The 14,536-nt window shown below is 46.3% G+C and overlaps 1 protein-coding gene across 1 annotated transcript in view; it reads right to left on the reverse strand.

Annotated features, from left to right (window-relative positions):
- LOC119969571 (tyrosine-protein kinase SRK2-like) overlaps positions 1-14,536 on the reverse strand; it is a 52,635-nt gene that overhangs the window by 8,517 nt on the left and 29,582 nt on the right. The window contains exons 5-6 of the mRNA XM_038803353.1: positions 4,625-4,783; positions 2,307-2,488 (exon numbers count right to left, since the gene is read on the reverse strand). Coding sequence (XP_038659281.1) covers positions 2,307-2,488; positions 4,625-4,783 — 341 coding nt within the window. The remainder of the gene's footprint in view (positions 1-2,306; positions 2,489-4,624; positions 4,784-14,536) is intronic.

Below are 14,536 nucleotides of genomic sequence, written 5' to 3' on the forward strand. Positions count from 1 at the left end.
TCCCCCGAGGTTCCCCCACCACCTGGCCCGCTCTGGTCTCAACCAAGCTCTGCATGCTCACACTCATGGAGCACAGGGAGTGGACCATCTCCATCTGGGACTGCGTCACATCACCCATTGACTGTGCCACCGCCTTCTGGATTTGTGTCACATCAGCCAGTGACTGCACTATCTCCCTCTGGGACAGGGCCACCGTCCTCTACATCAGTGCCACGTCGGCCAGCGCCTGGGCAATGCCGGTGACATTCCCAGCCATGGCCTGCTGTGACTGGGCCATGCTCAGGAGCGCAATTGCAATTTCCATATGGCTCTGGGACATGGTCGTCGAGGTGGCAACTCTGTCCTGGGCCTTGGCCAGCGCCTGCACAGAATGCCCCAAGCCTTGGACGCTGATCCATAGCCAAACCATCGTACCCAATGCCACGCACACGGTGTTGGCCTGGGTAGCACGCATTGTTGGCACCACCAACGTCTGCTGCATGCGGTTGGACTCCTGTGACTGCACCTGCAGGTACTGGATGTTTGCCGCTACATCCCATGTAGTCTCTGAGGGGCTCCGGCTGGGGGCGGGGTTGCCAGATGGACCCACACCCCATCACCAGCAAGTCCTGTAAGACTTAAGACAAGACGCATGATTAGACCACGGGCTGGGAGCAGTGTGCGTCAATGTTTGGGTGTGGAGGGCGGGGGGGGGGAGGAGACAGAAATGACACTGTTAAACAGTCCGACTCATGCATCCCAGGGGGTGGGTAGCTGGAGGTCTCAGGGCCAGGGCACCCAGCCATGGCGGCCGGTATGGGTATTAGCATGGGGGCAGTGTGGGGGTTCGGCTGCCCTCTGGGTTGAGGGGATGATAGGATTACGGGTGTGTGGGCCGGGGGTTGTTGCCAGGGGCACAGTGCTGCCTACTCACCTTGGCCGCCCTGAGGAGTTTGTGCAATTTCTTCCGGCACTGCTGGCCAGTCCGGACTATGTTGCTGGTGGCACTGACCGCCTCTGCCACCTGCTCCCAGACATGATGAATGGCAGCAGCTGGCAGCCTCCTTGCCGGGTTGGGGTACAGGGTTATCCGTCTCTCCTCCACTGCGTGCCGAGGATCTCCATCTCGCGTCGGTGAAGCGTGGAGCTGCTCTCCTCGCTGTCATCTTGTTGGTGGGGATGGTGTGTGTGGGGAGTGAAGTGTGTATATGCGGCTGTAGCTTGTCAGCCTCCTGAGGGTCAATCGCGAATCCGGCACCGTTCCTCATTCACCGTTCCACATGGCGCCGGTGCTAGCCCCTTAACAGTAGCAGAATCGATCCTGCTGGGCTCGGTCCACATTGAAATGACTGTATTGATGCGCCTGGGAATATAGGGCCTCCGTGACGGCACGGATGCACCTCTGCATTGAGGTCTGTGAGATTCTGGACAGGTCCCCACTCGGCGCCTGGAAGGATCCCGTCGCGTAAACGTTCAGGGCAACCGTCACTTTGCAGGCCATGGCAATAGCAGTTCATGACTGAACGCTCCAACCACTCGGCCTGTTTCCCCCCCCCCCCCCCCCCCCCCCCGTTCCCCCGGTCCCCTGGCCCTGAAAGGGCCCCCCACCCCAGCCAGCCCGACCAGTCGCCAGCCCGCAGTCACTCCTCTCCGGATCCTACCTCCTCTCTCTCTCCCTCAGCAACCACGATGCCGGTTTCACAATTTTTAAAAGCACAAGTGAACCGTGCCGTTGGGAATTCGGCCCATCGGAGGCAGAGAATCGCGGAGGCCTTGGAGAATACCGGGTCGAGCCCACTAGTGCAGTGCAAACGTATTTCCTGTGCGCGCATTCCGGAATGCATTGGCGCCGATGTCGAGATGACAGAGAATTGCGATTTGGCGTCAAATCGTCGCCCGCAATGATTTTGCCATCGGAACCTATTCGCCGCCCAATCGCCTTTCCCGATTTCGCCGTCAGCCAATGGAGAATCCCGCCCTTGGACTGAAGTTTAGGTCAAAAACTCTGAAACCACTTGAGAATTAATTAAAAGTAGAAATATCGGGACTGTCGGGCATTGCTGGATGGATGAACACTTTCCTCATGCAATAGTATCTTGTGATCAAGCACAGAATTCTAAAAGGATATTTGAAACAGATCTCAAAGTTCAACTTTAATGCGTATGCTTAAATGTAACCCAATTAGATTTTTAGCCATTTCTGGTGTGCTGGTCTACACATGTTCCTTACAGTCCAAACCAGAAAAGATCAACAAGGCTAATGTTCTCATTCTAGCATGAGCAAATTTAGTATTATGCACTTATGATACGAAAAGGAAGCAACATTACCTTTACCACTCTTGCTAGTCCAAAGTCAGCAATCTTGCAAGTGCAATTATCTCCAACAAGCACATTTCTTGCCGCCAGATCCCGGTGGATATAGTTTTGGGATTCCAAATATGACATCCCCTCAGCTACTTGGACTGTCATGTCAAGTAGTTGCTCCAAACTCAAATAAAATCCTTCTTTGCCTGATAATAGTTTAAAATGAAAAGAAGTAAGGATGCAGAGAACATAAAAATTGATTGAGGCAAAAAAAAACATTCAACTTTTATTGAAGTACCTTGACTTATATTTTGGATAAGGTTTTTCCATCAGGAATCTTCATATCTGAATGTGTTACTCGTTCACAGAACAATCTGTTGTGGACTAGTATTTCACAGATATGCGTGACGGCAGAGAACTTTAAGCATTTATCGACAACAAAAGGTCTATTACCAAATCCTTGCTATAGAAAACACACATAGTTCAAGAAACGCCACATTCTGAGAAATCAAAATAAGGCAGACACACTTATGATTGGAAGTCAGAACTAAACACGTCCGTGGTGTGTTTCTTGAGAATGCTGAGCCACGTGGCCCTCTTCGACTGTAATTTTGTACTGGACTAGGGACTTGAGTTAAAAAAACACAGAAGGAGTTCATTCAGTCCATTATGCCGTTGCAAGCTATTTGGAAGTGCTATTTAATTCGTCTCCATATGGGTACAAGAAATACAAATTGTCTTTGTGATATTGGATTTCTGTCCGTAAGTTTCAGAGTTAAGGAAGGAATGCAATATAGTCTTTATGATCCCTCAAAGGAGACCTAACTAAAGCAAAAGCTCAATAGTTTCAACAACTGAAGTCAGCAATAGATTATTATGGAACAAGATGATAGGAAGGTTAACAATGGCATTGTTCTAATTTATTTAGGCGGGTTCCTCAAGGCATTCCTGCTGTTCAGCATGTTTAATAATAACCTCAAGAGGAGTTGTAAGTGAGAATATTAAATTTTCAGGAGGCAGAGTTGCAATAGGAGGTTTGCCAGAGGTAAGTTGAGAGGTCACCTGGAGTATTTACCCCACAAAGTTTAGAGGTGGCCCTGCAGTTGAGTTATTTGATTTTGCATGCGATTTCTCAAGGGGTATTGGGCAGTATTATGATGGTTTGGCCACATGATTCAGTTTGTACATTAGATTAAATTTCTGAAATAAAAGCAGAAAATGCGAGAAACCCTTTGCAGAGGCAGTATCTGCATGAAGGTAACAAAGCCGATCAAATCACTACAGATCAATGGCCTTTCATTGGACCCAAAGGTTAACTCGTTTCTCTATCCATAGGTGCTACTTAATCTGCGGAGGGCTTCCAGCAATTTCTGTTCTTATTTCAGATTTACAGCATCTGCCTTATTTTGCTTTTGTTTTAGAGGTCACGTTTCATAAAATCGATAGAGTGCAGGAGGAGGCCATTTGGCCCATTGAATCGCCACCAGTCCTCCGAAAAAGCACCCTACCTAGGCCCAATCCCGCACCCGATCCCCGTAACCCCACCTAACCGTTATACACTAAGGGGCAATTTAGAATGGCCAATCCACCTAACCTGCACATCTTTGGACTATGGGAGGAAACCAGAGCACCCAGAGGAAACCCATGCAGACATAGGAGAATGTGCAAACTCCACACAGGCAGTCATCCAAAGCTGGAATTGAACCTGGGTCCCTGGCACTGTGAGACAGCCGTGCTAACCATGGTGCCATCATGCGGCTCCAGGTTGTCACCGACTAACAAGCAACATAAACAACGCCCCATTATTTACCCTCTTATAACCTGCCTGGATTTTCATAAAACCTTTGTTAGATTTATACTCTTCTCTATTGTGGTGAGGAAGCCCTGATTTTCCACGCCATAGCTGTAATCCGAAAGTTCAAAGGCTGATCTTTGCAAACAAAATGCTTTCTGAGGACTTATTCTGATGGCAACAGAATCCTATAAACATCCCATGATATGAGTACAAGTGGCTTCCTTCTGCAGTGATGGATGTTTCAGCAAAAGCAATGATCATTTCTTTAAGGTTTTGTGCTTCAGTCTCCTAAGTAGTTTAGGTAATTCTTCTTGATGTCTCATTGAAGATATCAATATAAAATCAAATCAGGATTTCAACAAAAGAAGGCCCAATTACTATAGAACACTTCACTACCCCAACATCTAAACCCCTGAGTTAATAGTTTCCCGGAGCACAATTTGATATGCGCAGATATGGAGAAGGCCCTTAAAGGCATATCTACATCACATTGGAGAAAAACACCAAAATACTGGAGAGGTAAAAATAAAAAGGATGTCTACTCAACTTCTTAAATAATTTAGCAGGCTGCCGTTTTTCATTAGTTCAGTTACAATGTAGAAAGGATCAGCAGTTGTGCAGACTGCGTACAGAGACATTATATACGGATGGTGCAGCTTCTTCATAACCTGTGTCTCCGCCTGGAAATCGTTCTGATTCCGTACACCTAGAGAAAAACATATGTAAAATTGTAAGATAGGTTTGAAGAAGCATTTTTTCTTTACTACACCTTCATGATATTTTCACAAAAACCTTCCTCCAGTTGGTTTTGAGGCATAGCTATTTCATAGTTAAAAACTTAAAATGCGGGGATTTGTTTTGAATTGTTCAAACAGGTATCATATTAGCCTGCGCTAGTTTTAACAACCGTCATTCTGATTATCGTCTTTCTGAAAAAAAACACAAGAACCACCACCAATGCAGTCCAAAAGTAAAATTTGAATCATAAAGTGACAGCACTCAAATTCTCCACATCTAATTTGTCCAAAATCTTTGTAAATACACGAATGATTTTACGGAGAGAGTCATGGTGTGGGATTCTCCGACCCCCCCGCCGGGTCGAAGAATCGCCGGGGGCCGGCGTCAATCCTGCCCCTGCTGTGACCCGAATTCTCCACCACCAGAGATTTGGCGGGGGCGGGAATTGCGCCGCGCCCCCCCCCCCGGCGATTCTCCGGCCCGCGATGGGCCGAAGTCCCGTCGCTGTCAACCCTCTCCCGCCGGTGTGGATCAAAACACCTACCTTACCGGCAGATCAGGTGGGCTCCGGGGTCCTGGGGGGGGGGGGGGGGGGGGGGGGGGGGGGGGCACGCGGGCGATCTGGCCCTGGGGGGTGCCCCCACGGTGGCCTGGCCCACGATCGGGGCCCACCGATCGGCGGGCGGGCTTGTGCTGTGGGGGCACTCTTTTCCTTCCACCTTCGCCATGGTCTTCGCCATGGTGGAGGCGGAAGTGACCCCCTCACCTGCGCATGCGTGGGGATGACGTCAGCACCCGCTGACGCTCCGGCGCTTGCGTGGACTTCCGCCGGCCGGCAAAGTCCCTTCGGCCCCGACTGCCGTGGCGCCAAAGGCCGTCCACGCCAGCCGGCGGAGCGGCAACCACTCCGGCGTGGGCCACGCCCCTCAAGGTGAGGGCTTGGCCCCTAAAGGTGCGGAGACTTCCGCACCTTTGGGGCGGCCCGATGCCGGAGTGGTTCACGCCATTCCATCACGCGGGGCCCCCCGACCCGCCGGGTAGGGGAGAATCCCGGTCCTGATCATAAATTATTATTTATTATTTCTTATTTCATCAAAAATAATCTCAGTAAGTATAGGGATATGGGTAATTACAGTTGAACATCACACACCAATAAGGGGATCATGATGAGTGCCTCACATGCTCTAGCTTTAATTCTGTGCACCATCATCTGAATTTAGACAGTAGAGATAAATCATATCAGCGAAATTTCAAAAACCTGTGATGATTCCCCTTCTTCCAATACTAATTTACTATTTATATTTCCTCTTCCTGATCTTCAGTTGGTTATTTCCTGCCATTTAATGATCTACCATAAGTTATGGGTAATTGCTTGGCCATTCTGTCTCCATCCACCATCAGTACAGCACATCCTGAATTGAGGGTGAGAGTTTATCAGAGGAGTTCAATAGCACAAATCTATGGCACTAGTTTGTGGCAAGAAGGTTGTAACACTAGGCTGTCTGCCTTTAAAAGCCTTACACTTTCGGCAACCTGGCATTGTACTTTACCCCTTTCTACTTCTTCTGGTTTCCCCATCCTATCTCAACTCTCTTTGTTATTTCTGCTTTGTCACCAACTACTAGGCAAAAACCAGTCAGGGTAATTTACCCTTGGTTATTTCCCCATCCCTCCAAGGACTAATGAACTTTGCAATGGAGCCCGACAATCTAATTTCTGCAGTGGGGTGGAAGGGCAATCTCCATTGCGCTAATGAGTCAACAAGCAAAGAATATGTGACTATAGGGCGTTATATGTGAGAATCTTACTATTCAGAGTTAACTTGTGAACTAGACCTTAGTCTGGACTAATGTTGATGACTTAGTGTCAACTTTGGATACAAAGCAAAATATCAATTTCCAACAAGGAGAGCAAAGCTGAAGTGGCATTATTGTGGCACATTAAATTATCTTTGTAGCCTCAGATGTTAATTCAGTCAGGTTATCAATATCTATATCAGTGCCTTGCAAACTATTAATGTCAGATATTCAAATGCTGTTAACCATATTATAAATAAGGGAAGGCAGATCCAGGATTTCATGGTTTGATTTTGTTTTCTCTGATTTTGGCAAGAAGTTGTCTCCCCCTCTCTCAGTGGCTTGCATGGATCCATATCGGGGCGTGGATTGTAAATGTGAATATAATTTGAACCAGATCATTTTTGAGAGTTCAATCAAGCCCGATGTACACTTCTAACACTTTCCCCAGAAGTGGGTGGTAATGGTTCAATTTCATTGTAAGCTTTTAAAATTTGTTTATCCCAATGTTCGCACAATTTAACAGCACAAGAAAAAATAGCAGTTGTTAAAACATGTGGAAAAAATGCTCCACTAACACAAGGAAGCACATCAGCAAGGATAGACAAGGCAGACAAACTGAGTGAAAATAATGACTTTGCGTATTTCCGAATGGAAAACAGAATTAATTGCAGGAAACATTGGGCGCGATTCTCCGCAAATGCGGCGAGTCGTAAAGGCTGCTGTGAAACTGGCCGTGTTTCACGGCAGCCTCCGTGCCCCCTCCCAGGACCCGATTCTCCCCCCAGGCGGGGCTAGCAGCGGGGCCCTGTGAAGCACGGCATCGCGGGCTTAGCGACCGTTGCTAAGTCCGCGCGCCAGGCGTCACGCCGGCTGATGCGCACATTGACGTCAACTGCGCATGCGTGGGTTGGACGGCTCCAACCCGCGCATGCGTGGATGACGTCATCACGCAGACGCGTCAAACCCACGCATGCGTGGGCCGTCATGCCCCTCAGCCGCCCCGCGGACTGATCCTGCGGGGCGGCGGAAGAACAAATAGTGCGCGGGTATTGGACCCGCTGCCCGCGATCGGTGCCCACCAATCGCAGGCCCATGCCACCCTTGGCACGGCCGTGGTGCGTCCGTGCCAATCGGTGCCATGGTTGTCCGGGACAGGCACTTTGCGGCCGTTTTCATGAACGGTGAGAGCAGGTGTGATCGCGTTCGTGAAAACGGCCGTAACTCCGCGGTATTCGGCCCATCGGCCTGCGGAGAATCGCTGTTCGCCGTAAAAAACGGCGAGCAGCGATTCGTGTCGGGGGGCGGCCGGAGGGGGGGGGGGGGGGGGAGAATAGCGGGAGGCCGTGTAAATTGTCGGGAACGCCCTCCCGCTATTCTCCGACCCGTCGTGGGCAGCGGAGAATCGCGCCCATTATCCATGAGCCAGACCTCTCTCAATCTCTCCTCCTCGGTTTTAAATGGGAAATGTGGCACATTACAAAAATAGCCGACCGTATGACATGAAACACGAACAAGCAATAATCCTTCCTTTTGGCAGAAGGAATTTTAAAAATAGCTTATTATCTAAATGGTGAGAGATTTCAGAGCTCTGATATGCAGAGGGATCTAGGTGTCCTAGAGCATGAATCATAAAAAGCTAGTATACAGGTACAGCAAATCATTAGGAAAACTAATAGAATGTTATCATTTATTGTGAGGGGAATTGAATACAAAAGTAGGAAGGTTATACGTCAGTTGCCCAGGACATTGGTGAGACCACATCTGGAGTATTGTGTACAGTACTGGTCTCCTTATCCAAGGAAAGATGTAATGCATTGAAAATAGTTCAGAGAAGGTTTATTTGACTATTATTGGAATGGGCGAGTAGTCTTATGAGAGGTTGGAGAGGCTAGGTTTGTATCTACTAGAGTTTATAAGAAGAGGTGACTTGATCAAAACCTTTAAGATTCTGAGGGGTATTGACAGGGTGGATGTGGAGAGGATGTTTTTGCTTGTCAGAGAATCTAGAACAGGGGTGGGCAAACTACAGCCCGCGAGCCGCATGCGGCCCGCCAAAGGTCTTTATGCGGCCCACCAAGATCAAGTCATCAAAAAAAAAAATAATTTTTTTTTTGTAAGGTTAATGGGGGGGGGGCTGTTGGGTTACTGGTATAGGGTGGATACGTTGACTTGAGTAGGGTGATCATTGCTCGGCACAACATCGAGGGCCGAAGGGCCTGTTCTGTGCTGTACTGTTCTATGTTCTATATGAGGCGCCCAGAATCATAACCAGGTGAAGCGCCATTTTTGAAAAGTAGAGAAAAAGAGGGCTAAAGGCAGGATGCAGGCGGGGGAAGCACTGAGGTATATGCCGCACGCTAATTGGTTACAACCGGGACTATTAATTAATATACTATGCGGCCCTTTAAAATTGTGAATTTCTGAATGCGGCCCTTGCACGGAAAAGTTTGCCCACCTCTGATCTAGAACTAGGGGTCACTGTTTAACAATAAGGGGTTGATCATTTAAGACAGAGATGAGGATAAATATTTCATTTCAGAAGGCTGTGAGTCTGTGGGACCCTCTTCCTGAAGAGGCAATACAAGCAGAGCCTTTGACTATTTTAAGGCAGAGCTGGATAGATTCTTGATTAACAAGAGGGTGAGACCTTATCAGGGGTAGGCAGGAATGTGGGATTGAGGTTACAGTCAGATTAGCCATGATCTTATTGAATGGTGGAGCAGGCTCGAGAGGCAAATTGGCCTATGTCTGGTCCTCATTCATATGTTCGTCTGTATGTCCGTAATCAAGTTATTCAGGAAGAAGTGCCTGGACTGTGGAGATTGGAGGGGTTTGTCATAATACCGAAATAGATGTCTAATGTGTTCACATTGTGCCATCTGCTCTCTTTGTGATGAACCTAGTCGTTGATCTGGAGTGCATTGTCCAACCTGAGGACCAAATGTTACCACTTACACTTGAAGTAAATACCAGAATAGATACAAACAAGCGGTATAGAAGAGGCAGTAGAAAGTTGCACAGATAACGAGAGAAGGCAGTGTTCCGTGAATCTGAGTATCCTCCTGAATGGTGTGCAGATCTGAATAGGCCTGTTTTGCAATGGAGGATTTTTACCACAAAGGTGAGCCTTGAGCAGTCACTTGCTTCCTGACACATGCCATTAAAAATTAACGTCATGGTTGTTTACATCAAAAAGTCAAGCCAAAGTGCATTGTCAGGAATGTGGACAGTTAATGAGATTAACAGTGAATTTGAGATGAAAATAAAATAACAGAAAAGTAACAGCACTTGCAGGCACCAGATGAAATTTGCCTGGTAACAAAGTTAGCAAGGTCGAGAGATATTGAGGTGCAAATGGCTATATCAGAAATTTTTTTTAACCAGAGATTAATGGGGCTATACAAATGATAACTTCTAAAGGCAAGGCATTTGAGCGAGGTAAGACAGCAGAATCCATAAGAGGGAATATCAAAAATATGGACCAGTCTAACTGCTAGCACCTCATTGGGAAAAAGGCTAGTTCTCCATTCAACAGCCAAATGGACCAGTTCCATCTGTGTTCTGAGCCACAGAGGCCTGTTCTATCTCACATTTAGAGCCACGGCAGATTACAAATATTCTACTCTAAAAGACATAGGTTTGTGCCTTCGCTGAACCAGGAAGAGACATTTTCCCAGACTTGGTCACTAAAGGGGTATTGTGTGGTAACTATTAGCTGGATTTGACCTATAATTACGAAAATTGGATGTTGCTTGGGAAACTGTGTCTGAGTTCGGGGAACAAGGGTATATTTTGGGAACATGAGATAACTTCAGATAAAATTTTGTGCTTAGTTATTCTTATACTTAAGTGTCATAGTGTATATTAGTCTTTTGTCATGTGTTTTTTTCTTTACTTTTACTTCAAGAAATATTCTTTATTAATTGTTTACACAACAACTGGTTGGTTCCTCACTGGGGTGTACATTGTTCCTCACATTATTCTAAACACAAATGCACCACCAAGGCCAGTGTTTCAAGTTATCCGTTGGGGTTTTGAGACACTCCCACAGGTAACATCAGTGGGGTTCTTAACATTTAAATGGTTTCCTGCAAGTCAAAAATAACAATTTTGAACATGTTGCATGCAATCTCACCATTCTCCAACTCTTTGATTAGAATTTATGCAGGTTCCACATCATAGAATTTACAGTGTAGAAGGAGGCCATTCGGCCCATCATGTCTGCACCAGCCCTGACAAAGAGCACCCTACTGAAGCCCACATATCTACCCTATCCCCGTAACTCAATAACCCCCACATAACATTTTTTGGACACCAAGGGCAATTTAGCATGTCCAATTCACCTAACCCGCACATCTTTGGACTGTGGGAGGAAATGGAGCACCCGGAGGAAACCCACGCAACCACAGGGAGAACGTGCAGACTCCGCACAGACAGGAACCCAGCGGGGAATCGAACCTGGGACCCTGGAGCTGTGAAACAACTGTGCTAACCCCTAAATGTCACCATGCTGCCAAATTGCTAACATGCCCAATTGCTAACATGCAATCAGATACACAAAATGGAGCAATGCTCAATGTAAACCAGTCACAACAGCCCTGAAGTGCAATGAAAGAAAACATATTTGAAGTAAATGTTTTGCCAGCGACTGAAATGAAACAGCCCAGAATGTCTCTGTTAACTACTGAATGTCTTTTGGGTCTTGCATGTTTGTTAATTGCTAAAAATAATTTTTGAGTGCATAGCAACATCTCTGGAATCTACAGTGAAGTCATTGATTTGAGATGCACAATGAGACCATCCCTCAATAATTCACTTCTGCTGCTACTAGGTCCAAGGAGAATGATTACAGGCAAAAAAATTGGAAAGGATTCCAGACTTCATACACAACCACTGTCCATGTTCATACGGATTAGTAAGCATTAGTTGTAGCCTTATGGAATAGCCAGGAAGCAACAGTTCTGTGCCATCAAGCGGTAGCAGGCACCATCTTTCAAATCAATATGGGCAGAGTGCCTTCAACAAAGGAAATCCCTGTCACTGATTCTGATAAAGTAGGGTTAGGCCCAGGTCCACAAAGTAACTGCTCAATATTTCCTGCTGAAGTAGCCATCTGCGTCCTACTCCTTCACCAAAGGAAACATCAACAAGCACACAAAAGTTAAACACATTAAACACACGCAAGGATCATTGCACAACTGAATTAAATCATTCTTTGATGGTATGGAAGCGAAATGGAAGATGTCCAAAAGCCAAACTAAGTGAGTCCTGAGATATTCCATTGACCAGCTGGAAGTTCTCTGTGACACAGTTACTAATAGTACATTGCAAATTGCTGACTGCCCCTGAACTGCTGATCAGTCATAGCGTTCCTGGTCTACCACAGTCTCTTTACTCATTGCTTCCCTTTCATACCCTGGGAGCTGAATTCTCACTGTACCTTGTACCTGGGGTGTGGCTTCTCTGCCCTCATGCCCCGCGAACACCTCTCTCTTCTTTACTCCGAAATATACCTGCCATTATCTGTTACACCCATTATCTTCATGTAGAAAACTGTTCTGAATTAGTCACTTCTTTCATGTTGTGACAGAAATTCCAAAACTTAATAATTAATCTCCGCATCATAAAACTCGAGCTTCCCAAACAAGGCCATTTCCGAGTTTTTCTTTTTGATTTGTTTCTTCCCGTGATTGTCTTCGGGGAGTTTCGAAAAGGCTGTTCGGAATCCCGTGCTTGATCCTCATTGCTAATGTATTAATTCTATTGTCCGTAAACTTACCAGCTCTTTGGCAATGGGCTGGAAGGCTGGCAAAATGGCATGGGAGTCGAGCCTGATGTCTTCCACGGCCATGCCTTTTTTATGGTGATGGGAAAGTTGGGCAAACATGCCACCCTCTGGGAGCCCAACTGAGCCACGTGAGTGGCCCATTATTATTAATAATCTTTATTGTCACAAGTAGGCTTACATTAACACTGCAATTAAGTTATTGTGAAAATCCCCTAGCCGCCACATTCAGACACCTGTTCGGTTACAAAGAGGGATAATTCAGAATCTCCAATTAACCTAACAAACACGCCTTTCAGGACTTGTGGGAAGAAACTGAAGCACGCTGAGGAAACACACGTAGACACGGGGAAAATGTGCAGACTCCACACAGACAATGGCCCAAGCCGGGAATCGAACCTGGGACCCTGGTGCTGTGAAGCAACAATGCTAACCACTGTGCTACAGTGCCGTTCAATTGCACTACCGTGCAGCCCAATTGTGCTATCTAGACGCCCATATTATGGGTCACTTCCTATCTCTGTGGGAATTCTGCCAGTAATGGGGGGTGGTGTCCACCGCCGTATAGGAAGACTGTCCAGTGAAACATTGTGGCCTCTCACTGAACTCCAGATGGGGTGGGGTTGGGCAACACTTTATTAGGAAATTTCTGGCCCATGGAGAGTCCCCTCAACAGCAATGGCCATTCCTGTGGCAACAATACTGACTTGATCTCATGGTTTTCCACCTTCTCCCCCAGAATTCTGGGTCTGCTTGCCTAGCTGCAATGTTTCAAGCCATGCCATTGGGCTGGCCTATTTTTAGTGCTGCAGCCTCAGCAATGGTTATTGCTGAGCTTCGAACTCTCTGATTGGGAATTCTACCGCCTAGTCAAATTCCAGCCAATTAACCCCATGACAAAATGAAATGTTCATGCCTAGACTTAACCAATGCACTATGGAACTCTCACGGAGGTTTTAAACAAAGCATTAAGAAATAAAATCAGCTTTTAGGAATGTTTCCGTTGATCTTCATTCATCACTTTCTGGAGGGACAAGAATGGTTCGAGCAGATCTGAAATAGTCTGGTGGCACTTTCTAATGGGATCACGCAATTCTCAGCAAAATATGAGTTGTTAATACTTCCTTATTAAAATATTAATGGATAAATTTGCCACGACAATATTTCACTGGAAATTAAATTAAATTGCAATAATGGAGTGGTTTCGTTACGATAATGCAGAGTATAGGATACTAGAAAAGTTTGAAGTCAAAGGTCACTCACTTTCAAAACTGCTTTAAACTTTGCTAATTCTTCAAGACGATTGTGAGGGCCATGGGGGAAACCGCTGATTAATCTTCTTGCAAACTTTATAGAATATCAGTTCTCGTGGTGAGTGGGCGGAGACCCACCTAACTGGGACTCGTTAGCGGGACCTTTAAATAACCCGGATTGGCAGTTCCCCATAGTCCTGGGCTGGGATGTTCGACTTTATTTTCAGTTTAATGTAAGCCAGTTTGGCCTTTCACTCCGCACCTCCTGGAATTATTACAGTGGCGACAAGGATTAAGCACAGGATTCTGAGCAGCCTTTTCACAACTCCCTGATGACAACCCCAGTAAGAAACAAAGCAAAGAAAAAAAACCGGAAATGTCCTTGTTTGGGAAGCTTGAACCTTATGATGCAGACGCTGAGGACTGGCCCCAGTATGCCAAACTCATGTGTAATTTCTTCCACGCCAACGGCATAGAAAGGGATGACAGACGTAAGGTAATAGCAGCGGAGTCCCAACATTCTATGATTCTATGATTCAGCTCCACCAATGAAAATGAAACTAAAACACACCCTGCAGCAAACAGCCTAAAACAAATGTAATGAGCTGACAGACAACCCAGCTCCACCCACACTCTGACATCATTGATAAATACCCATTTCTTAAAGGTACATTTCTTAAACACCCATTTCTTAAAGATACTCTCACATGACACCTCCCCCCAAAATAAATAAACCATCAACTTCAAGATGGTTTCATTTTTCACCTTTTCACTACCTTTAAGAAATGCACACAGTCAATATACTTGTTTGTTCAAAAAAAACACATGCAAACAGGTATAATAATAGTCCATTTTCCTTTCTTCTTCCTCCAACTGGAATCTTT

The sequence above is a fragment of the Scyliorhinus canicula genome, chromosome 7 (genome assembly GCF_902713615.1).
Source record: "Scyliorhinus canicula chromosome 7, sScyCan1.1, whole genome shotgun sequence".
Taxonomy (NCBI): Eukaryota; Metazoa; Chordata; class Chondrichthyes; order Carcharhiniformes; family Scyliorhinidae; genus Scyliorhinus; species Scyliorhinus canicula.